Here is a 26,464-nt window from a genome sequence, read left to right on the forward strand (position 1 = left end):
AGAATGCTATTACTCATGGCTATACTCGCTGACAGACACCACAAGCAATGGATCACGTGACCTATACTCTGTGCATCTTTCCTTATCCTGTCACCAGGCTGGGTGTGACTAATGCTGCATTTCCTGCCCAGGGTCATGGTTTGGGGGAATGGGGGTTTCACACTGCCTACTGCTGGTCAGCTGACCACTGGGCCTCACTTCCCATCTCATAGAATCACTAGAGTGCAGAAGGAGGCCATTCAGCCCATATAGTCTAAACCGACTCTCCCAAAGAACATCCCACCCAGGCCCTAACCCCATAACCCCATGTATCTATCCCACTAATCCCCTTAACTCACATATCCTGGGACTTTAAGGGGCAATTTAGCATGGCCAATCCACCTAACCTGCACACCTTTGGATTGTGGGAGGAAACCGGAGCACCCGGAGGAAACAGACACGGGGAGGGTGTACAAACTCCACACAGACAGTCACCCGAGGCCAGAATTGAACCCAGGTCCCTGACGCTGTGGGGCAGCAGTGTGAACCACCATGCCAATTGAATCCCAAGTGTCAGATAAAACAGTCCCCCTTGACTGACCCCTCCAATTGGTTATTCCTCATCGTTTATCCCTCCGATGGTGTGCGAGAGAGGCAGCGGGCACAAGGTTTCCTGTCACTTGCGGCACTTGGACTGGGCTTGGGCCTGGTGTAACAAAAGGCCTTCTTAGCCAATGCTGCCCGCTCCCCTCACCCGCCCCAAAGCAACCCCTTCCTAACTTCCCTCCTCCTCCCTGCAGTTCAACTGCACTGCCGAGAGAGTTTCACTCCATTATCCGTTCTCACTGCAGAGAGGCCCATAGCACCCCTCCCAACCCTTCCATCCCATTTCTCACCACCCCTCCCCTGTCTTTCCAATCTCGTGCCTGTATTTCAGACAGGAGACAATAACCACAGGGTTTGTGAGGTAGTGGAACGTCCCAACGAGTTCCAAGGAGCATTGTCAAACAAAATTTGGCATCTGGTCACACAAGAAGAGATGTGAGGTTACCGATGGTGAGAATCAAGGATTATGGGGATAAGGCAGGAAAGTGGATTACCACATCAGATTAGCCATGGTCTCATTGAATGGCGGAGCAGACTCAATGGGCCGAGTGGCCAACTTCTGCTCCTAAATCTTATGGTCTAAGGCAGTGATGGGCAACTTAGGCTAGTGAGTGGGTCTCCATCATCTCCAATGGGCCGCAAGATTGAAATCGGGCTTGTCCACTAACCACCAACCCCGTGAATAAGATTTAAAACATTTAAAACATAACTTGTTCCATTTTGTAACAAGTTATAGAAAATGCTTAACTATTTATACATTAATAGAAATGTCATCAACTTCAAATGGTAAAAACAAAATTAATATTTACACTTTGGGCACAGCTCCCACAGATAATGTTGTGAGCAATCTTATTTATTTATTAGTGTCACAAGTAGGCTTATATTAACACTGCAATGAAGTTACTGTGAAAATCTCCTTGTCACCACACTCCGGTGCCTGTTCGAGTATACTGATAGAATCATAGAATCCCTACAGTGCAGAAGGAGACCATTCGGCCAATCGAGTCTGCACCGACCACAATCCCACCCAGGTCCTATTCCTGTAACCCCATATATTTACCCTCCTAATTCCCCTGACACTAGGGTCAATTTAGCATGACCTATGCACCTAACCAGCACGTCTTTCGGACTGTGGAAAGAATCCAGAGCACCCGGAGGAAACCCACTCAGACACAGGGAGAACGTGCAGACTCCGCACAGACAGTGACCCAAGCCGGGAATCGAACCTGGGTCCCTGGAGCTGTGAGGCAGCAGTGCTAACCACTGTGCCACCGTGCAATCAGCATGCACCTCACTTCACTTACCCTTGCTTTACGTGCAAAGCACTTCAGTCATACTGGTAGGAAAAAGCTACGCGGACGGATATCAGCAGAATGTGGCAACCACACGTGTGGGCAATGGTCAAAGGAATGTCTCACGGGTCACCCTCAGAGGTTGCCCCTTCCCCCCGGTTTAAAGAGATGTTAGGACAATGAGTTGTAGGTTTTAAGGATTGCCTGAAAGGAGGAGAGAGAGGTTAGAGGGGCAGAGAGGTTAAAATGGGGAGAATTCCAGAGTTTAGGGTTTAGGCATCTGAAGGTCAGTGGGCGGTGGGATTAAAAATCGGGGATGCTCAAGAAGAGCGCAGCTATCTCGGGAGGGGTCCTGAGGCTGGATGGGGTTACGGAGATAGGGAGGGGTAAATGGGCAGAATTTGCAGAGTAACAGTGTGCGGGCCCCATCCCCAACTCCAGGTGTAACAGTGCAAGTGAATGTTTCCTGGGTATTCTCCGCACTCTGATGTCCCGCTGAAGTCTCTTACTGGGAGACGTCTGGTGAAGCGTCTGTGCTCTGACCTCTGACTGATCTCCTGACTATGGAACTCCTCCCTGCCCTCGGGCCTAGCTCAGTCCTCCTCCCTGCAGTCCAACCAAGAGGTGAAAACCCCTACCATGATGGCTGAAGATCCACCTCCTGATTTTCGAATTGATTTATTATTGTCACATGTAATAGCATACAGTGAAAAGTATTGCTTCTTGCGCACAATACAGACAAAGCATACCGTTCATAGAGAAGGGAAGGAGAGTGTGTAGAATGTAATGCTACAGTTATAGCTGGGCTGTAGAGAAAGATCAACTTAATGCAAGGTAGGTCCATTCAAAAGTCTGATGGCAGCAGGAAAGAAGCTGTTTTTGAGTCAGTTGGTACATGACCTCAGACTTTTGTCTCTTTTTCCTGATAGAAAGTGGAAGAGTGAATGTCCGGGTTTTGATTATGCTGGCTGCTTTGCCAAGGCAGCGGGAAGTGTAGACAGAGTCAATGGATGGGAGGCTGGTGATGGACTGGGCTTCATTCATGACTCTTTGTAGTTCTTTGCAGTCTTGGTCAGACCAGGAGCCATACCAAGCTGTGATACAACCAGAAAGAATGCTTTCTATGGTGCATCTGTAGAAATTGGTAAGAGTAAGCAGACATGCCAGGTTTCCAGTCTCCTGAGAAAGAAGAGGCGTTGGTGGGTTTTCTTAACTGTAGTGTCGGCATGGGGGGGACCAGGACAGGTTGTTGGTGATCTGCACACCTAAAAGCTTGAAGCTCTCGACCATTTTTACTTCATTCCCATTGATGTAGACAGGGGAATGCCCTCCACTGCGCTTCCTGAAGTCGATGACTGTCTCCTTTGTTTTGTTGTCAATGAGGGAGAGATTGTCATCGCACCCGCTCACCTGATTCTCTATCTCATTCCTGTACTGTGTTATTTGCCTCACCACCTGGCTCCAGCCACCCTCAGCCCTGGAGGAGAGGGTGGAGGTGCGGGATGTTGTGGGCAGGTGTGTTGCTTTGGAGGGAGGAGGGGCCTTCACTTCCAGACCTGGCTTTTTAAACTCATCCCAATTTAAACATTGCTGCACCTTCAATGTGTGAGCACCCCACTCATTTAGAATAGAATCCCTACAATACAGAAAGAGGCCATTCGGCCCATCGAGTCTGCACCGACCACAATCCCACCCAGGCCCTACCTCCGTATCCCTACATATTTACCCACTAATCCCTCTAACCTACGCATCTCAGGACACTAAGGGCAATTTTAGCATGACCAATCAACCTAACCTGCACATCTTTGGAATTTAAATTCCTCACACCATCACTGGGGAGACCAGAAAGTAATGGGTTAAGCAGGGTAGCCCAGTGAGTCAGAAAATATGTCACTCATGAGAGAAGTAATACCTTAAACATGTGTTTCAAAATGAGCCAGATAGTTTGACAGAGACTGCGAGAGACAGAATGTGTGTCTGTCAAGATGGCGGAGGGGAGAGAAAGAGAGACTTAGACAAAGCAAGTCAAAGGAGAACTTTGAAAGAGTTTTATGGGGGTAAGAGCACAAAGGGGAAGGAAAGAGAGAGAATGGCAGAGAAATTTGAAAGGAAATAAGAGAGAGAATGAGAGAGAAATAGAGGGAAAAATTAAGATAGAGAGATGGAGAAAGAGAGAAATTAAAAGAGAGAGAAAAAAGAGAGAAATGGAGATAGAGAATGGGAGAGAAAGAGAGAGAGGAGCACCTTCAAAACAGAGAAAATAAGATAGAAATAGAGAGGGAGTAAGACAGAGAGTGGGGGATAAATAGAGGAATAAGTAAAGAGAGAAGGAAAGGGAAATAGAGAGGGAAACAGGACAGAGAGAGGAAGTAAGGGAGAGAGAATGGGAAATAAATAGAGAAAGGGGGTAAGTGAGAGAGAGAATGAGAGAAATGGAGAGAAGGCACAAGTTAGAGAGAGTAAGAGAGAGAGGGAGTAAGTAAGGGAGAGACTGAGAAAGAAACAGAGGGAGTATGTGAGAGAGGGAGAAATAGAGAGGGAGTAAGTAAGATAGAGGGAGTAAGTGAGAAATGGAGAGAGGGCGTAACTAAGAGAGAGAGAGAGATTCTGCTGAGACATGTTGTGTCTCTGAGCAGCCTGAGATAATTTGATCAGTCCCTCCCTCCCGCTACGGTTGGGATACTCCCATTGGCTCAGTCCCACACTTCCAAAGTTTGGGTGAATCAGCTCCTTGCGAATGTGTGGTATTTTTATATGTTGTACTGGAGGGCACAGACGCTGCTGGAGGAGGGAAGTGTTGGCAGCAGCAGGATTTTACCATCGGCAGTGAGTCCAGCTCGGAAGGACTCGTAGCTTTACACCTTGGACTGGGTGTGGGTGCGGGTGCGTGTCTGACTGATTTGGATTGTGGGGTGAAGGTGGATGGGAGGGAGGGACCCAGTCCACCAGATCGAGCCAGACTTCCTTGGTGTTCCAACTGGGGAGCGAGGGAGGATCGCTCACAGTATCTCTGCTGGAGATGAAGACACAGTGGTACTGTTCTTTATCCCAGGTATGTACCTCTTGTATTTACAAGGTGAATGAATTTACTACCTACTGCAGTATCTCTATCAGTTAATCCTAGCTCGCATAACGAGATTTCACCAGAGTGAGTGAGTCACCCGGGAGTGTTATGTATGTATATATATGCAGAATGATTTGCATTGTCGGGCAATTAAAGGAGAATTTAGCCCAGGTACAGTTTGACCTGAAACTGCACAGTGGGGATTTAGCCCTACGATGAAACACACTGTAAAAACTGCCTTACAATCCCAGCCTCAACACGTTGATAACATTACAATGTAACCTGCTTGCACACAAGGGGAAAACTACATTGTTCCCGGGGTGCACACATGGTGAGCACTCGGATATAACTGTGCAAAAAGCAATACAATATAACCCAGCAACACGGTAAACATTTCAGTGTAACTGGGTACACGCTATGTACATAACGATGTAACCTGGGCACCTACACCGTAAGCACTGCGGTGACCCAGATTACAAACTCAGACACAAACTGTAAACTCTACAATGTAACCCTGTACACACACACACACTGAAATCTACAATGTAACCCAGTACACACACACACACTGAAATCTACCATGTAACCCAGTACACACACACACTGAAATCTACAATGTAACCCAGTACACACGCACACACACTGAAATCTACAATGTAACCCAGTACACACACACACAACTCTACCATGTAACCCAGTACACACGCACACACTGAAATCTACAATGTAACCCAGTACACACACACACACTGAAATCTACCATGTAACCCAGTACACACACACACTGAAATCTACAATGTAACCCAGTACACACGCACACACACTGAAATCTACAATGTAACCCAGTACACACACACACTGAAATCTACAATGTAACCCAGTACGCACACACACACTGAACTCTACAATGTAACCCAGTACGCACACACACACTGAACTCTACAATGTAACCCAGTACACACACACACACTGAACTCTACAATGTAACCCAGTACACACACTGAACTCGACAATGTAACCCAGTACACACACACACACACTGAACTCTACAATGTAACCCAGTACACATACACACACACTGAACTCTACAATGTAACCCAGTACACACACACACACACTGAACTCTTCAATGTAACCCAGTACACACACACACACACTGAACTCTACAATGTAACCCAGTACACACACACACACTGAATGCTACAATGTAACCCAGTACACACACACACACACTCTGAATGCTACAATGTAACCCAGTACACACACACACTCTGAATGCTACAATGTAACCCAGTACACACACACACTCTGAACTCTACAATGTAACCCAGTACACACACACACACTCTGAACTCCACAATGTGACCCAGTACACACACGCTCTGAACTCTACAATGTGACCCTGTACACAGACATACTGGGAACACTCCGATGTAACACAGGCTCAATTATATAATCTGCATACACAAACGATGTGTGCTACTATGATTTGACCTAGGCATACAAATCATGAATACCATAATGTAACTCCTATATATACACACACATACACAGACACTGTGAACTCTATCATGTAACAAGGGCATACAGTAGCAGATGGGACTTAATGTGGAGAAGAATGAAATGGTGGGCAGGCCAGGGCATTCCATGTGTCGGTGCAAACTCGATGGGCCGAAGGGCCTCTTCTGCACTGTAGGATTCTGTTGCATTTTGGCAGAGGGGATAGTGAGAGACGTGGAATCTTCCCAAAAAAATGGGAATGTGTCAGGATCTGACAGAAAAACAGTGTATTTCACTCCAGAGACATCCCCCAAGGGTCTTCACCGGAGAATGATCAGATAAAATACGACACCAAGTCAGATATGGAGATACCAGGTCAGATGACCACAAGCTTGGTCAAAGAGGTAGGTGTGAAAGAATGTCTTAAAGGAGGAAAGTAGGGCAGGAAGGAGGAGAGGGGAAAGAGAGGGAATTGCACAGCTGAGGGTCTAGGCTGGGTGGTGGAGTGATTAAAGATTAGAGATACTCGGGAGGCCAGAATAGGGGGAGGGGGATGGATCACAGTTATCTCTGCACGTGGAAGGGTGTGTGGCAGGCACAGATATCTCCATGGGCTAGAACCACAGAATCCCTACAGTACAGAATGAGGCCATTTGGCCTATCGAGTCTGCACCGACCATAATTCCACCCAGGCCCTCACCCCATAACACCACATATTTACCCTGCTAACCCCCCTGGCACGAAGAGTGAATTTAGCATGGCCAATCCGCCTAACCTGCACATCTTTGGACTGTGGGAGGAAACCGGAGCACCTGGAGGAAACCCATGCAGACACGGGGAGAATGTGCAGACTTTACACAGACAGTGACTCAAGACGAAATTGAAACCTGGGTCCCTGCCGCTGTGATGCAGCAGTGCTAACCACTGCCACCATGCTGCCCCTTGTTGTAAGGCTGGGAGAAATTGCAGTGATAGGGAGGGGATCAGTCCATGCAGGCATTTGAAAAGGCGGATGAGAATATTGAAATCGAGGCGTTGCCCGACTGGGAGTCGATGTGGGCCAGCGAGCACTGGGACAATAGGGGAGCATGACTGGATGTGAATTAGGATACAGAGAGCGGAGTTTGCAATGATATCTAGTTTATGGTGGGTGGGATGTGGGAGGAGTGCATTGGAATAGCCAGGTCTGGGGATAATGAAAGCACGGATGTGGGTTTTAGCAATAGATGAGTTGAGACACGGGTCAAAGTTGGATGATGTTACTGAGGTGGAGGGAGACGCAAGTATGTGGTTGGAAGCTCATCTCCGGGCACTTAAAAAAATTGAGGTTGCAAATAGATTGGCTATTGGATGGGATTTTCTGGCCATTGCTGATGGTGGGATCTTCCAGTCCCGTCGATGGTGACCTCCTTGCTGCGGGATATAGGGGAGCTCTATTGGCCAAATGGCCTCCTTCTGCACTGTAGGGATTCTATGATCCTCGGCAGCAAAGGTTGCGAACCAATGGAAAACCCTATTGGCAGCTGCTGGACCAGAAGACATGACTGCTGGCCAATGGCAAACTGTCTGCCGCCATAAAACACATTGCGGGGATCGAAGGGAGTGGGAGGGGGGGGGGGGGAAGGGGAAGGAGATGCCTGGACAATAGGGTTTCCAATGGGGGGTCCAAAATCAATGGCTTCAGACTCCCCAGTATTTAATTGGAGGAAATGTCAGTACTAGCTGTTGGATATGCAGTCTGATAGTTATTACAGTGTGTGTGCTAAATTAAGATATAATCCAGATGCACCATGAACATGACAGTGTGACTGGGTACATACACAATCTAATCCAGGTTCACATTGTGAAAGCTCTGATTTTCCTTGGCTGTATACACTATGAACACTGCTTTGCAAACGAGGTACTCACAGCAGAACACTACAGTGTAATCTGGGGATACACTGTCAATGCTAAAAGGTAACCCAGGCACACCCACGCGCGGATACACTAACACTCACTCATATACAGACACGTGCACACTGAGCATACACTGAACACGATGATGTAACTGGGTCGGCATACCTTCAATGCGACAATGTGAGTTGGCTAAGCAGAGTAAGTGTGACAATATAATACAGACACACTTGGTATGGACACTGCAATATACTCTGGCTACATACCATGAACACTGGAATATAGCCTGGGCACATGTGTTAGACTGCTTTCTTTTTCTATTCTATTTTGTTATTTTTGAAGCCACATCAGTGTAACAACCACAGGATCATATCTTTGACCTGAACAAGTGTGCATTACACAATCCAGCGTGAACACCCAGTCAAATCATAAAACACAACGTAGTACAATCATTTATCTTCATCACTGAGTTGATGATCCACTCCAAAAATGAAGTATTGTACTTCATTGTCCTCACCCGACTATGGCAAACAGCAGTTTACTCAAATATGCTAATTCTCCCTTTGATCTGTTAATACTAACAGCAAATCATATTACATCAAAAGGCAGACAATGAGGACAAAAAACATAGGGCTAATAAGAGACACTCATAGAACCATAGATTCCCTACAGTAAAGAAGAAGGCCATTCGGCTATTCAAGTCTGTACTGACCCCAATCCCACACAAGCCCTATTCCTTTTACCCCACTAATCCCCCTGATACTAGGGTCAATTTGTCATGGCCAATCAACCTAACCCGCGCATCTTTGGAGTGTGGGAGGAAACCGGAGCACCCGGAGGAAACCCACGCAAACATGGGGAGTACGTGCAGACTCCACGCAATCACCCTCGGCCGGAATTGAACCCAGGGCCCTGGCGCTATGAGGCAGCAGTGCTAACCACTGTGCCACCCAACATGGTGGGCATAGTGATTTAGTCATAGTGCATGAGGGACCGTAGATATCACTCTCTCTGTTAGGGCAAGTGTGAGAGAGAGGTGGTTATATGGTTTGAAGGACATCAAGTGTGGGGCAGATCAAGAAGGTAACCCTCCCTGAACCACCCAGGCCATTGGGATCATGCTGCACCACATTGTAGCCATACAGCCAATTACCCAACCAACCCTTTAGCATTGGTACACCACTGTAAACACATCTGCAACATCTGGCATACAAATACCATCACATACACACTGCAAACACTATGATGTAATTGGCAGAAACACATTGTAAACATACCTTGTACTGTGATAAAACACAGATTAAGCATTATTCATTCAGTTTAACCCAGAAATATAACCCTGTGACAATTTGAGAGAGGCGAGAGCAGACAATTGTTTTGAGATGGTAAAATGCTTCTTTTCTATCAGTCTTGTACAGACAAATTATTTATTGGTCCAGGCAAACTGCAGCACACGTTCACTTCCTGTTGAGGTGAACCTTATCCCACTAAATTCACTTCCTGTACAGGTGAACTATATCATACCGAGTTCACTTCCTGTACAGGTGAACTATATCATACCGAGTTCACTTCCTGTACAGGTGAACTATATCATACCGAGTTCACTTCCTGTACAGGTGAACTATAATCATACCGAGTTCACTTCCTGTACAGGTGAACTATATCATACCGAGTTCACTTCCTGTACAGGTGAACGCTCTCATTCTGAGTTCACTTCCTGTACAAGCAAACTATATCTCATTGAGTTCACTTCCTGCACAGGCAAACTTTGGTTGAACATCTCCACTTCCTGTTCCGGTGAACTATCACACCAAATTCACTCCTGTACAGGTGAACTAATCAGACTGTGTTCACTTCCTGTACAGGTGAACTGCAGCTGAATGCCTTCACCTTCTGTACAGGTGAACTATATCACACTGAGTTCACTTCCTGTGCAGGTGCACGCATTCACTGCCTGCACATATATGAATGGCTGACTTCAGCTGTGACCTAACAGTCACTTTTTAAATTGTTTGTTGTTTGTCTTTCCCTTCCATTTGGGAGTATCTAAATGGACATCCATGTTTAGAGGTATGTGGGAGCAGGGCATCCAATTTGTCCCACCAATCAGTCACATCGTGTCCAGGCCTCAAGGGGCTGAGTGGCCTACTCATGCTCCTAACTTGTACGTACGTTCATTTGTCCTCGAGTGAATTTCCAATATTCCTGGAAAGCCTGGTAAGCAAACAGATATACCTTATCACATATCCGCTGACAATTTTACTCAGATCCTCATTGTAGCAACATGTGAAAAGGATTTGGATAAGTACGTGGATGGGAATGAATTAGAGTGATATGGGCCCAGCTGGGAGGGCAACGTGGTCGGCATGGACCGGTTGGGCCGAAGGGCCTGTTTCCGTGCTATATTGCTGTATGATTCTATTACGCGCTGGAATCCCATTGTCGATCTCCATTAACTTTGATCATCTTTCCTGTGAAACACCCTCAGATGTTTTGCTACATTTAAGGGGACTGTATGAATCGGAGTTGTTGTTGTTGGCTCTGATGGAATCAGTTTGGGAAGTGACACCTCCGTTTCGGAAATGGAAATGCCAGGCTGTGTTTTTCCTGAGCTTGGGATTGAGTCGTGTTGTAGCTGAACTTCTAATCCACAATTGTCCGAGAGACAAAGATCGATTTTTCAATGTGGTTCTGGCATGCAGCGCCTGAAAGGACAACTCAAAATGCAATTTCAAACAGGTATAAATACTTGTAGAGGAATAAAGAAGAAATGTGGGCCAAGGGGGAACAGCAGGGAGAGTGGGGCTAATTTAACTAACTCTCAGGAGGTAACAGAGAGGGTTAATAAGGGTAACACAACTGATGTGGTGTATTTGGACTTTCAGAAGGCATTCAATACAGTGTCCCACAGCAGACTTGGGAGAAAAGTCGTAGCTCTCGGAATAAAGGGGATAGGAGCAATGTGGATATAAAATCGGCTGAATAATAAAAGGCAGAGAGTAATAGTTAATGGATATTTTTGAGACTGGAAGAAGGTTAAAGTTAATTTATTAGTCACGAGTAATGTTTACATTAACTTTGCAATGAAGTTATTGTGAAATTCCTCTAGTCGCCACATTCTAGCGCCTGTTCGGGTCAATGCACCTAACCAGCACGTCTTTCAGACTGTGGGAGGAAACAGGACCTCCCTGAGGAAACCCACACAGACACAGGGAAAACGTGAAAGCTCCACACAGACAGTGACCCAAGCTGGGAATTGAACCCACGTCCCTGGCGCTGTGAGGCAGCAGTGCTAACCACTGTGCCACCGTGCCGCCCCTTTGTGTTCAGCAAGGGTCAGTAGTGAGACCCTTTCTTTTCCTGATATATATATGAATGATCTGGATCTTGTGCACAGGGGACTATTTCAAAGTTTGTGGATGACACAAAACTTGGAAGTATTGTAAACTGTGAGGAGGACAGTGTAGAGCTTCAAAAGGACATAAACGAGTTGGTGGAGTGGGCAGGTAGGTGGCAGATGAAGTTCAATGTGGAGAAGTGCGAGGTGATGCATTTTGGTCGGAAGAACATGGAGAGACAATATAAAATAAAGAGTAAAATTCTTAAAGGTGCTCAGGAGATATGTGCTTAGATCATTGAAGGAGGCAGGACAGGTGGAGAGAGCAGTTAATAAAGCATACAGTATTCTGGGGTTTATTAGTAGAGACAAAGAGTACAAGAGCAAGCAGGTTATGCTGAATTTATATAAGACACTAGCTGGATCTTAGCTAGAATGTTGTTTACAATTCTGGGTGCCGCACTATAGGAAGATTGTGACCACATTGGAGAGAGTGCAGAAGAGGTTTAGAAGAACGGTTCAAAGGATGAGAAACTTCAGTTGTGAGGATAGACTAGAGAGATTGGGAACTTTCTCCTTGGAAAGAAGAAGGCTGAGAGGAGATTTGATAGAGATGTTCAAAATCATGAGGGGGCCGGACAGAGTAGATAGAGAGAAACTGTTCCAGCTCGTAAAAGGATCGAGAACGAGAGGACACAGATTTAAAGTGATTTGCAAAAGAAGCAAATGCACTGTGAGAAAAAACTTTTTCAAACGAGTTGTTGGTGTCTGGAATACACTGAGCATAAGAACTTATGAACCAGGAGTAGGCCATCTGGCCCTTCGAGCCTGCTCCGCCATTCAATAAGATCATGGCTAATCTTTTCGTGGACTCAGCTCCACTTACCCGCCCGCTCACCATAACCCTTAATTCCTTTACTGTTCAAAAATCTACCTATCTTTGCCTTAAAAACATTCTAAGTAAGAAGTTTAACAACACCAGGCTAAAGTCCAACAGGTTCAAGTCTCCACATCTTAAAAACATTCAACATGGTAGCCTCAACTGCTTCACTGGGCAGGGAATTCCACAGATCCACAACCCTTTGGGTGAAGAAGTTCCTCCTCAACTCAGTCCTAAATCTGCTTCCCCTTATTTTGAGGCTATGCCCCTTAGTTCTAACTTCACCAGCCAGTGGAAACAACTTCCCTGCTTCTATCTTATCTATTCCCTTCATAATCTTATATGTTTCTGCCTGGAAGTGTGGTGGAGGCAGGTTCAAGCGAGACATTCTAGAGGTTATTAGATGATTATTTGAATAGAAACAATGTGCAGGGGTACGGGGAATAGGCAGGGGAACTAAGTTGTGATGCTCACTGGGAGAGCTAATACAGACACAATGGGCCGAATGGCCAACATTCTGTTCCGTATCATTCCAAGATTTGTTCGAGCAGAGGAGGTACTCAGAAAGGAAAGAATGGGAATTCTGTTGCTGCCCTGTCAGCATGATGGGACAATCCTGGTGGATATGTTCTCCCATTGACTCTTGATGGCCATGTTGTTGTGATGGGCTGAGTGGTCTCTGTACTGTACTCTTCCATCATAGTGTGTGGGAGAACAAAGAACAAAGAAAATTACAACACAGGAACAGGCCCTTCGGCCCTCCAAGCCTGCACCGACCACGCTGCCCGTCTGAACTAAAACCCCCGACCCTTCCAGGGACCATATCCCTCTATTCCCATCCTGTTCATGTATTTGTGAAGACGCCCCTTAAAAGTCACCATCATTTGGAGAGAATGGAGATACCATGTGCTTTATAACACACACTGCGTTCACAAGAAGAGGCCTACGTTTCATATGTGTGTTTTAATATCCATTTGTATATTTATAAATGTGTGTGTGCAGTGGGTGGGTGTCACGTCTGAACATCCAACCCTGTTCTGAACCTCTGACCTCAGGTTCATGCCATCACTGAGCCTCCTTATTGATTATACACTCTCGGCTGATGCCCCACAAGCATGATCGTCCAAAACTCTGCTGCCCGTGTCTGAGCCCACACCAAATCCCGTTCCCCCACCCCCCCCCACCCCCCCACCTTCCATCCTTCCCCCGGCCCTCTCCCCATTGTGAATTGGCCTGCATTGATTCCCGGAAAAGCAACACCTTGATTTTAAAATTCTCATCCTTATTTTCAAATCCCTCCATCATCCCTCTGAAATCTCCTCCAGCCCTGTAGGTATGAAACAAAATGGGGATGTGAGTGGTGAGGAGGCTTCAGGAGTATTTGGACAAGTTGAGCGAGTGGGCAAATACTTGGCAGATGCTGTATGGATCGCAAAAGCAGGGATATACTGCTGAGGCTTTCTAAGGCTCTGTTCAGACCACATTTGGAATATTGTGAACAATCTTGGGCCCTGTACCGAAGGAAGGATGTGCTGGCCTCGGAGCGGGTCCAGAGGAGGTTCACGAGAATGATCCCGGGAATGAAAGACTTGACATAGGAGGAGAGTTTGTGGACTCTGGGTCTGGACTCGATGGAGTTTAGAAGGATGAGGGGGGATCTCATTGAAACTTACAGAATACTGAAAGGCCTGGATGGAGTGAACGTGGGGAAGATGTTTCCATTCGTAGGAGAGACCAGGATCCAAGGGCACAGCCTCAGAATAAAAGGATGACCCTTTAAAACCAAGATGAGGAGGAATTTCTTCAGCCAGAGGGTGGTGAATCTGTGGAATTGATTGCCACAGAAGGCTGTGGAGGCCAGGTCATTGAGTGCATTTAAGACAGGCTTCGATAGGTTAGAAACATAGAAAACATAGAAAAACTACAGCACAAAACAGGCCCTTCGGCCCCACAAGTTGTGCCGAACATATCCCTACCTTCTAGGCCTACCTATAACCCTCCATCCTATTAAGTCCCATGTACTCATCCAGGAGTCTCTTAAAAGACCCTATTGAGTTTGCCTCCACCACCACTGACGGCAGCCGATTCCACTCGCCCACCACCCTCTGTGTGAAAAACTTCCCCCTAACATTTCCCCTGTACCTACCCCCCAGCACCTTAAACCTGTGTCCTCTCATAGCAGCCATTTCCACCCTGGGAAAAAGCCTCTGAGAGTCCACCCGATCTATGCCTCTCAACATCTTATACACCTCTATTAGGTCTCCTCTCATCCTATGTCTCTCCAAGGAGAAAAGACCGAGCTCCCTCAGCCTATCCTCATAAGGCATGCCACTCAATCCAGGTTCTTGATTGGTACGAGCTTATCATAGAATCCTCCAGTGCAGAAAGAGGCCATTCAGCCCATCGAGTCTGCACCAACCACAATCCCACCCAGGCCCTATCCACATATCCCTACATATTTACCCACTAATCCCTCTAACCTATGCATCCCGGGACACTAAGGGGCAATTTAGAATGGCCAATCGACCTAGCCCGCACATCTTTGGTTATGGGAAAAAGGCGAGAAAATGGGGTTAAGAAACTTAGTAAGAAGTTTAACAACACCAGGTTAAACACCAGGTTTATTTGGTAGCAAAAGCCACACAAGCTTTCGGATCTCTAAGCCCCTTCTTCAGGTGAGTGGGTCTTTAACCTGGTGTTGTTAAACTTCTTACTGTGTTTACCCCAGTCCAACGCTGGCATCTCCACGTTAAGAAACCTATCAGCCATGATTGAATGGCGGAGCAGACTCGATGGGCCGAATGGCCTAATTTTGCTCCTATATCTTATGGTCTTATTGATAAGAGCCATAGAGTCACACAGCACAGAAAGAGGCCCTTCGGCCCATCGTGTCTACTCCAGCTATCAAGTACCTATCCATTCGAATCCCATATTTCCAGTATTGGGTGCATAGGCTTGTATGCTAGGGCATTTCAAGAGCCCATCGGAATGCTTCTTAAATGTTGTGAGGTGTGAAGTCATCCACTTTGGTAGGAAAAGCCGATGGCAGAGTATTATTTAATTGGTGATAGATTGTACATCAACATTTCCCAAAGGTACCTGAGCGTCCTTGTACACCAGTCACTGAAAGCAAGCATGCAGGTATAGCAAACAGTTAGGAAGGCAAATGGTGTGTTGGTCTTCATTGCAAGAGGATTTGAGTACAGGAGCAAGGATGACTCATTGCAGCTGTACAGGTCCTTGGTGAGACCACGCTTGGAGTATTGTGTGCAGTTTCGCTCTCGTTATCTAAGAAAGGACATACTTGCCTCAGAGGGAGTGAAGTGAAAGCTCATCAGACTGATTACAGGGATGAGAGAACTCTGGTATGAGGACAGATTGGGTCGACTGGGCTTGCATCCACTGGAGTTTAGAAGAATGGGAAGGGAGTGAGATGTATGAAGTTTTTATTTATTAGGGTCACAAGTAAGCTTACATGAAACAAAAACAGAAAATGCTGGAAAATCTCAGCATCTGTGGGGAGAGAATAGAGCCAATGTTACAAGTCTAGCTGACCCTTCATCAGACTTATATTAACACTGCAATGAAGTTATTGTGAAAATCCCCTCGTCGCCATTCTCCGGGTACACTGAGGGAGAATTTAGCATGGCCAGTGCACCTAACCAGTGCGTCTTCCAGACTGTGGGAGAAAAACAGAGCACCCGGAGGAAACCCACGCAGACACAGGAGAATGTGCAGACTCCGCACAGACAGTGACCCGAGCCGGGAATCGAACCCAGGTCCCTGGGTGCTGTGAGGAAAATTCTGACAGGAATAGGCAGACTGGATGCAGGGATATTCTTTCTTCTGGCTGGGAGAATCTAGAACAAGGGACCACAGTCGGAGGAGATGGGGTAGGCCATTTAAGACTGAGATGAGGAGAAATTTCTTGTGGAACCTGTGACACTCTCTACACAGGAGGCTATGGAGGCCAAGCTACTGAATATGTTTAAGAAAGAAAGAAAGAAAGAAATTTCTAGACTCTAAAGGCATCAAGGGGCATGGGGAGAGTTGCGATAGAGGATCAGCCATGATCATATTGAGTGGCGGAGCAGGCTCGAAAGGCCGAATGTCCCAGATCCTTCTCCTATTTTCTAAGTTGCTAAAACCCCGAGAGGTGCCTCCACTCCTCCAATCTTGGCCTCGTGGTCGTACTTGATTTTAATTGCTGCTTCTTAGGTGGTCATGCCTTCAGCAACCTGGGCCCCCAATCGCTGGAATTCCCTCCCAAAACCTCTCCACCTCAACCCCCCTTTTAAGACATCTCCAAATTACAACCCTACCTCTCTTTGGTCCGCTGATCAAATATCTCCCCACGTGGCACAGTGTCGTGTATTTTTAAAACAATGTTTCCATGGAGCACCTTGGGGGTGTGGCGGTTTGATTGAAGATGCTTTATAACATGTTGTTGTTGCTGTTTGAGTAATTTATCTTTTTTTTCTCCCAGTCCCCACAGTGCCTCACCGAGGAGACAGTGGATGGGGCCGTTTATTCGGTGACGCAGCGGCAAGTGCAACTCCAGCAGGCCGCGAGCAAAGGGCAGCAATGGCTGGGGGTAAGGACTGCTCGGTTTCACCTTTGGAAAGCCGCGGGGGGACGGGATATTGGCACGTGGGGCCCACACAGCTCAACGGGCTGCCCTTGGGCAAGGGAAATGCGAAACAGAGACACCCTACCCTCCGTTCGGTGAAACAAATTGACCAGAATTGGAATGGGGCTGGCACCTCAGTGTCCCCATTAGGCAAACCACATTGACAGTTTTAAACACCCCCCCCCCCCCCCCGCCCCCCCGGGGCAAGATCAGCCGATCAATTTTTGTTTTATTCATTCATGGGACATGGGCGTCGCTGGCTGGCCAGCATTTATTGCCCATCCCTAGTTGCTCTTGGAGGGCAGTTAAGAGTCAACCACATTGCTGTGGCTCTGGAGCCACATGTTGGCCAGACCGGGTAAGGGCGGCAGATTTCCTTCCCTAAAGGGACATTAGTGAACCAGATGGGTTTTTGCGACAATGGTCATCATTAGACTTTTAATTCCAGATCATTTTTAAAAATTGAATTCCACCATCTACTGTGGCGGGATTCGAACCGGGCTCCCCAGAACATGAGCTGAGTTTCTGGATTAATAGTCGAGCGATAATGCCACTAGGCCATTCCCTCCCCCTTTGGCAGAAATAAAGGGCTCAGAGGCCTTCACAAACAGGCTGCATTGGAAATATCTGCAGCAGCAAAATAATCGGCCCAGCTGGTTTTGATTTGATTTATTATTGTCACATGTATTAACATACAGTGAAAAGCATTGTTTCTTGCGCCATAAAGACAAAACATACCATTCATATAGAAGGAAAGGAGAGAGTGCAGAATGTAGTGTTACAGTCATAGCTAGGGTGTAGGGAAAGATCAACTTAATGCAAGATAGGTCCATTCAAAAGTCTGACAGCAGCAGGGAAGAAGCTGTTCTTGAGTCGGTTGGTACATGACCTCAGACTTTTGTATCTTTTTCCCGAGGGAAGAAGGTGGAAGAGAGAATGTTCAGGGCGCGTGGGGGTCTTTAATTAAAATGGCTGCTTTGTCGAAGCAGCGGGAAGTATAGACAGAGTCAGTGGATGGGAAGCTGGTTTGTGTGATGGATTGGGCTACATTCACGACCTTTTCGTTCACGGTTTTTGTTGGTGTTTCTGCTTCGCACAGCTCTACCCCCCCTTCAATTTGTCTCATCACTTTGACATATCCTCATATACAAGGCAGTATTTAATCAATGCCCGGGCATTGGAAAGCTCAGCGGGATCTTGGGGGCCTTATCCACAGATCCCTGAAAGCAGCAGAGTAGGTGAATAGGGTAGTTAAGAAGACACATGGAACACTTACTTTTCAGTCATGGCATAGAGTAAACAAGCAAAGAGGTAACGTTGAAGCTGCGCAGAACATTAGTTAGGTCACAGCTAAAGTACTATGTGCAATTCTGTTTTTTATTTCAGATTCCCAGTACCCGAAGTTTTTGCTTTTCTTTAAGTTGTGAATAGCGTTGAGAAAACATTGGTTCGGCCTTTACTGCAATATTGTGCTTGGTTCTCGGCACCACATTTCAGGGAGGCATGAGGGGGGCAGTGGAAAAGATTCACGAGACTGGTCTTGGGAATGAGGGACTGCAGTTGGATCAGAGAAGCTGGAGTTCTTCTTAGAGAAGATGCAGTAAAAAGATAAGACCATAAGGAATAGGAACAGTGGGAGGCCATTCAGCCCTCCGAGCCCACTCTGCCACTAAATAGAATAGAATTCTTACAGCGCCGAAGAAGACCATTCAGCCCATTGAGCCTGCACCGACAACAATCCCACCCTGGCCCTATCCCTGTAACCCCACGTATTTACCCTGCTAATTTAGCATGGCCAATCTACCTAACCAGCACATCTTTGGACTGTGGGAGGAAACCGGAGCACCCGGAGGAAACCCACGCAGACACGGGGAGAACGTGCAGACTCCACACAGACAGTCACCCGAGGCTGGTATTGAACCCGGGTTCCTGATGCTGTAAGACATCAGTGCTAACCACTGTGCCACCGTGTCACCCCTTTATAACATCATGGCTAATCTAACATGCGCTAAGTCCACTTTCCTGCCTTGTCTCCATAACCGTTAATTCCCCTACTGATTAAAAGCCTATCGAACGCAGCCTTGAAAATGTTGAAGGACTCGGTCTCCACAGCTTCCTGGGATAAAGAATTCCAAAGATTCACCTGTCTTTGAGAGAATAAATTCTTCCTCAAATCCGTATTAAATGAGCATCCCCTCATTCTGTGATTATGCTGCTTGGTCCTACATTCTCTCTTGAGTGGAAACGTCCTCCCAATATTTACCATGTCTAATCCACTAAGAATCTTACATGTTTTAATCATATCGCCTCTCATTCTTCTCAACTCCGAGGAATACGGACAGAAGCTGTTTAATCTGTCCTCATGTGACTGTCCCTCCGTACCCAGAACCATCCTTGTAAACCTCCTCTGTGCTGCCTCCAGTGATAATATATCTTTCCTTAGATAAGGGGACCATAAAAGTATTCTAAATTTAGCCTCACTAGTACCTTGTACGGTTGCAGGGACAGCGGGGTGTCACAGTGGTTAGCACTGCTATCTCACAGGGCTAGGGAAATGTGTTCAATTCCTGGCTTGGGTCACTGTTTGCGCAGAGTCTGCACGTCCTCGTGTGTCTGCGTGGTTTTGCTCTGGTTTCCTCCCACAGTCCGAAAGACGTGCTGGTTAGATGCGTTGACCATGCTAAATTCTCCCTCAGTGTACCCGAACAGGCGCTGGAGTGTGGCAACTCGGAGATTTTCACAGTAACCTCATTGCAGTGTTAATGTAAGCCTACTTGCGACTAATAAACTTTAAAGCAACACGTCAGGCCACAAAGGGAATTTTTTAAAAATCATTTTTTGAGATGTGGCCATCGCTGGGCGGGCCCAGCATTTATTGCCCATCCCAAATTGCCCCTTGAGAATGTGGCAGTGAGCTGCCGCCTTGAACCGCTGCAGTCCCTGAGGTGTAGGCACACCCACAGTGCTGTTAGTGAGGAAGTTCCAGGATTTTGACCCAGTGACAGTGAAGGAACGGCGATATATTTCCAAGTCAGGATGTTGAGTAGCTTGGAGGGAAACCTCCAAGTGGTGGTGTTCCCTGGTATCCGCTGCTCTTGTCCTTCTAGAGGTAGTGATTGTGGGTTTGGAAGGTGCTGCCTAAGGAACCTTGGTGAGTTCCTACAGTGCATTTTGTAGATGGTAGACACAGCTACCACTGTGCGTCGGTGGTGGAAGGATGCTAATCCCTTTGTGGAAGGGGGGTTGCCAATCAAGCGGCCTCTTTGTCCTGGATGGTATCGAACTTCCCAAGTGTTGTTGGAGCTGCACTCATCAGGGTGGCAGACGGGGGGGAAAGGGGGGGTTGTGTGGGGGGGGGGGAGGGGGGGTGGTGGTGCACATATCTCAGAGTTGTGTGAATGGAGGTGGATAGAGATAGGAAGGGGTCAGGTCGTGGTGGGATTTGAGAATTCGTTTTTTTTTTTAACTTGAGGGTTTGCTTCACCAAGAGCCAACTTAGGCCAGCAAACATGGACAAATAGGAATTGGTGTGACTGAGGATAGGGACCAGCAGAGTTTAACCCTGAGGAGATGTGAGAAGATGTGCGGGTTAGGTGGATTGGCCAGGCTAAATTGCCCCTTAGTGTCAGGGGGACTAGCTAGGGTCAATGCATGAGGTTATGGCGATAGGGCCTGGGTGGGATTGTGGTCGGTGCAAACTCGATGGGCCGAATGGCCTCCTTCTGCACTGTAGGGATTCTATGATTCTAGGTGTTGGAGTCCTGAGCAGTGACAAATGAGCCACACTGAACCCAGAACCAGTGCTCAGCCTCCTCTCTGCACCTTATTGGGTGTGAATTTGTACTGGTGAGAATCGGAAAACGAGATTTTCACCAATGGGATATGTTTTCTGATTTTCCACGCCCCCTCTCCACTGACGTATCTGGGCAGGAACCTCACGTCAATCCATTTCAACAAATTTTAATATGATTAGCGGGCTTCCCCGTCATATCATTGACCCCCTCACATCTCCCACCCCCTGCCCCGTCACATTTCGAATTCCACCCCCCCCATGTCGCCGAAGTTTACAACTGCTTTCTAAAAACACAGTCGAGGGGAACCCGCCATGGGTACACAGGTAAGTGCACTGGTTCAGTGGTCGAATTCTCGCCTGTCACGCGGGAGGCCCAGGTTCAATTCCAGGCCAATGCAAAGCACTTTCTTTGGGTGGCACGTGGCACAATGGTTAGCACCGCTGCCTCACAGCGCCAGGATTCAATTCTGGCATCGGGTCATTGTCTGTGTGGAGTTTGCACGTTCTCCCCGTGTCTGCGTGGGTTCCCTCCGGGTGCTCCGGTTTCCTCCCACAGTCCAAAGATGTGTGGATTAGGTTGCTTGGCCCTGTTAAATTGTTCCTAGTTTTGGTGGGATTAGCAAGGTAAATATGTGGGGTTACAGGGATAGGGTGGGATTGTTGTCGGTGCAGACTCAATGGGCTGAATGGCCTCCTCCTGTACTGTAGGGATTCTATGATGCTCTTACACCTGGTGTGGATTGATATAAGTGCAAGTCTTTCTTTCCAAGACTCAGATCAACAAGGGTGGCACGGTGGCACAAGAACAGCTTCTTCCCTGCTGCCATTAGACTTTTGAATGGACCTACTTTGCACTAAGTTGATCTTCCTCTACATCCCAGCTATGACTGTAATACTACATTCTGCACTCTCTCCTTTCCTTCTCTATGAACGGTATGCTTTGTCCATATAGTATACAAGAAACAATACTTTTCATTATATACTAATACGTGTGACAATAATAAATCAAATCAAATAAAAATCAGTGGTTAATACTGTTGTCCCACAGCACCAGGGATCTGGGGGCAGGTGCTGGGTAAGATGCTTTTGCATGATGGGCCAAATGGCCTCCTTCTGTACTCTACAGATTCTGTGGTTCTCTGGATGATTTTTGACTGTGGGGCAGCCATTTTAAATAGTTTTGTCAGAGCTCTGATGAAGGGTCATCCCAACTGGGAACATTAGCTCTGGTTCCTCCCCATTGACGCTGTCAGACCTGCTGAGATTTTCTCTTTTTGTTTCAGATTCCACATTCCGCAGTATTTTGCTTTTGCCGCCTTAACCACCTTATCCACCTGTCCTGCTGCCTTCAGGGATCTTTGAACTTCCACTCGAGATCCCTCTGTACTTCATAGGAACATAGGAATTAGGAGCAAAAATGGGCAAATTCAGGTCTTCGAGCCTGCTCCGCCATTCAGTCAGATCAGGGCTGATCTCTCCCTGGTCTCAAATCCACCTTCCCCTGTTCCCCATATCCCTTTAACCCATTTTTTAATTAGAAATATCTCTATCTCCTTCTTGAAACCAATTAATGATTCAGACTCCACTGCGCTATGGGGGCAGCGAGTTCCACAAATTCACCACCCTCTGCGAGAAGTAGTTCCTCCTCATCTCAGTGTTAAATCTACTGCCTCTCCACCTGTATCTGTGGCTTCTTGTTCTAAATTTCCCCATGAGAGGAAATAATTGATCTACATTTGCTTTATCAATGCCTTTTAGAATTTTATAAACCTCAATCAGATCTCCTCTCATCCTTCCAAACTCCAGCGAGTTTAAGCTCAAACTGTTTAATCCCTCCACCATCCAACCATTCATTATGTAATCCCTTGTCTTGTTAGTCATCCAAAAATGCACCACCTCACACTTTTCAGGATTAAATTCCATTTAGAATCATAGAATCCTACAGGGCAGAAGGAGGCCATTTGGCCCATTGAATCTGTACCAACAACAATCCCACCCAGGCCCCATCCCCATAACCCCATGCGTTTGCCCTAGCTAGTTCCCCTGACACTAAGGGGCAATTTAGCATGGCCAATCCACCTAACCCGCACATCTTTGGACTGTGGGAGGAAACTGAAGCACCCGGAGGAAACCCACGCAGACACGGGGAGAACGAGCAAACTCCACACAGACAGTGACTCAAGCCGGGAATCGAACTCTGGTCCCTGACGCTTTGAGGCAGCAGTGCTCACCACCGTGCCGCCCCTTCTAGGAATAGTAGAGGATGCCATTGCACTGCCCATTGAATGTATTCAAGAGACGGCTAGATACAGCACTTGGGGCGAATGGGATCAAAGGTTATGGGGGAGAAAGCAGGATTAGGCTATTGAGTTGGATGATCAGCCATGATCGTGATGAATGGCGGAGCAGGCTCGAAGGGCCAAATGGCCTCCTCCTGCTCCTATCTTCTCTGTTTCTATGACCACTCATCGCCGATCAGCCGGGCCTTCACAGGCCTCCAGGCTTCCATCTCATCAGTTGGGCCCCGGTGGAGAGAGCAGTTGTCATGATATTTCGAGTCCAGATAACCCTTTGTCAAAGCTTTGACAAAGGGTCATCTGGACTCGAAACGTCAGCTCTTTTCTCTCCTTACAGATGCTGCCAGGTCTGCTGAGATTTTCCAGCATTTTCTCTTTTGGTTTCAGATTCCAGCATCCGCAGTAATTTGCTTTTATTAGAGCAGTTGTCATGCTGGGTTACGCTTACCCTCCAATGATCATGGCAGCACAGACCTCAGCACTGGGGTTGTCTCACCTGAAATACAGCACCTCCAACAACATGTGGTATTTTCTCAGTCCTGCACGGTGTAGGTGTCCCGAAGACCCCTTGCCATTGCTTCGACAGTTGCATGTTGCCCCCTCAGTGTTCACCCTTGCCCTGGCTGTTCACGCCCTATCCGATTTAGCCTCTCAACATGATGATTTGTGCCCTGCAGATGGAGGACGAGCTGGTTGGCACCACGTGCGAAACCGTTAAGATCCGCTCCATCAAGGTGGGAACGCTCGAGAAGATTGTGCAGCACCTCCTCGAGGCCTTCGATTGTGGCGATTCCTCCTACGTCTCGGTCTTCCTCGCCACCTACCGAGCCTTCACCACCACCCAGGAGGTTCTGGAACTGCTGCTCGACAGGTAGGCATCTATCGTGAACTCAAACTAGAGAATAAGACTCGCATTTAAGCGATCAGGACATCCCAAAGTGCTTGACGTCCAATGTGGTATTTTTGAAGTGTAGCCCAGTGTTGCAATGTAGGAAATTCAGGAACCAACTTTCACACAGCAAGATCCCACCAACCTCAGCAGCTTGATATTCATAGAATCATACATCCCTACAGTGCAGAAGGAGGCCACTTGGCCCATCGAGCCTGCACCGACAACAATCCCACCCAGGCCCTATCCCCATAATTACGTGTATTTACCTTGCTCCTCCCCCTGACACTAAGGGTCAATTTGCCATGGCCAATCAACCTAACCCGCGCATCTTTGGACTGTGAGAGGAAACTGGAGCACCCGGAGGAAACCCACGCAGACATGGGGAGAACCTGCAAACTCCACACAGACAGGGACCCAAGGCCGGAATTAACCCCGAGTCCCTGGCACTCTGAGGCAACAGTGGTTGGCACTGTGGCGCAGTAGTTAGCACTGCTGCCTCACTGCGCCAGGGACCCGGGTTCAATTCCGGCCTTGGGTCACTGTCTGTGTGGAGTTTGCACGTTCTCCCCGTGTCTGCGTGGGTTTCCTCCGGGTGCTCTGGTTTCCTCCCACAGTCTAAAGACGTGCGGGTTAGGTTGATAGGCCATGCTAAATTGCCCCTAGTGTCGGGGGCTTCGTGGGGTAAATATGTCGGGTATTGGGAATAGGGCCTGGGTGGGATTGTGGTCGGTGCAGACTCAATGGGCCGAATGGCCTCCTTCTGCACTGTGGGGATTCTATGAATTTAACCGCCGTGTCGCTCTTTAGTGTCATAGAATCATACAGCACAGAAAAGGCCTTTCGGCCCATTGAGTCCACACCAAAAATAACTACCCCGAAAGTCGCACAAATCCCATTTCCCAGTTCTTGCCACATAACTTTGAATGTTAGGATATTTCAGTGCTCATCCAAATATATTTTGAAAGTTGTGAGGTTCCCGGCCCCCAGTGCATTCCAAATTGTCACCATCCCTGGCGCAATTTTTTTCTAAACTTGGTTTAGTGACCTTCGGTAAATAACTTGCCGGAATGCCAGGAGCTACCCCCTTCGCTCCTCTTCAAGATCACACCGAGGGATCTTTTATATCGACCTGAGGGAGGGCGGTGGGGGGTGGGGGGGGCACTTCAGTGTAACATCTCATGCAAGAAGCGTTGCCACCATCAGTGCAGCACTCCCTCAGCATTTCCCTGAAGCAGGAGCCTAGATTTTTACTGAGGCTGGAACTCGCAATGCTGAACGTGCATCAAAATAGAAGGCCATTCAGCCCATCAGGCACTTTGCAGCTCTTTGGAACACCTCGCCAATTAATCCCATGTACATGCAACTCATACCCCTGCCTCCCCCCATACAACCCTCAGCCCGCATGGACCCCTGCACACACCATTTCCCTTGAACTCCCCTGTGCATTTTCCCTTTTCAAATATTTATTCAACTCCTTTTCAAACATTCATGCTTCCAACATGATTTCAGATAACATTTGAGATCAAGACGCGAATTAGGCCTCAGTTGAGGTGTGTACAGTTTTGGGCGCCATACTGTAGGAAGGATATGACAGCATTGGAGAAAGTGTAGAAGCGGTTTACAAGAATGGTTCCAGGATAGGAACTTCAGTTATAAGGATAGATTGGAGAGGTTGGAACTGAGGGCGAACCATGCAAAGGTCCATTGACCTCGGGCAGGATTTTCCGGTCTTGCGGCGCCCATGGCCGGAAGATCCCGCCCGCTGTGTCAGAGCTTCCTCATCTCACACCGAGTATTTCTTTTGCCAATTAATTATTGCATTGCCCTGAAAATGAATGCAGTTCGGGCACTTATGTTGTGTTGACACCATTATTGTTACATCAAGGTTATTGGCGTTTAATCTTATCCCTGCCATTGGCTCACCATCATTGATGTTACATCAGAACCATTTGTGAACCATTCCATTCCACTCCTACCACTGACATTCCATCCGCATTGGTTACATTGGTATCTCAATCCCAACAACATGACCGAGAAAACAAAGAGACGACACAGCAGTTGTATCAACAGCATAGCATTCATCGCAGTGGCTTTGATCTACCAGCAGCAACATTGTATTTGGCTTGCTCATGTTGCTTTCAGCAGTATCACCTCAGTGCCAGCGATTGTGCAGCCAGTAATATTTATCCAGGGATTGATAGCGGCACTGTGGCACAGCAATTAGCACTGCTGCCTCGCAGCGCCAGGGACGCGGGTTCGATTCCCGGCTTGGGTCACTGTCTGTGTGGAGTTTGCACGTTC

General features: G+C 47.4%; 1 protein-coding gene across 1 annotated transcript in view; it reads left to right on the forward strand.

Annotated features, from left to right (window-relative positions):
• Window positions 1–26,464, forward strand: part of LOC144496916 (ral guanine nucleotide dissociation stimulator-like) — a 157,154-nt gene that overhangs the window by 77,931 nt on the left and 52,759 nt on the right. Inside the window, exons 3-4 of the mRNA XM_078217533.1 lie at window positions 17,038–17,145; window positions 23,949–24,142. Of these exons, the coding sequence (XP_078073659.1) occupies window positions 17,038–17,145; window positions 23,949–24,142 (302 nt within the window). The remainder of the gene's footprint in view (window positions 1–17,037; window positions 17,146–23,948; window positions 24,143–26,464) is intronic.

The sequence above is a fragment of the Mustelus asterias genome, chromosome 8 (assembly GCF_964213995.1).
Source record: "Mustelus asterias chromosome 8, sMusAst1.hap1.1, whole genome shotgun sequence".
NCBI lineage: Eukaryota > Metazoa > Chordata > Chondrichthyes > Carcharhiniformes > Triakidae > Mustelus > Mustelus asterias.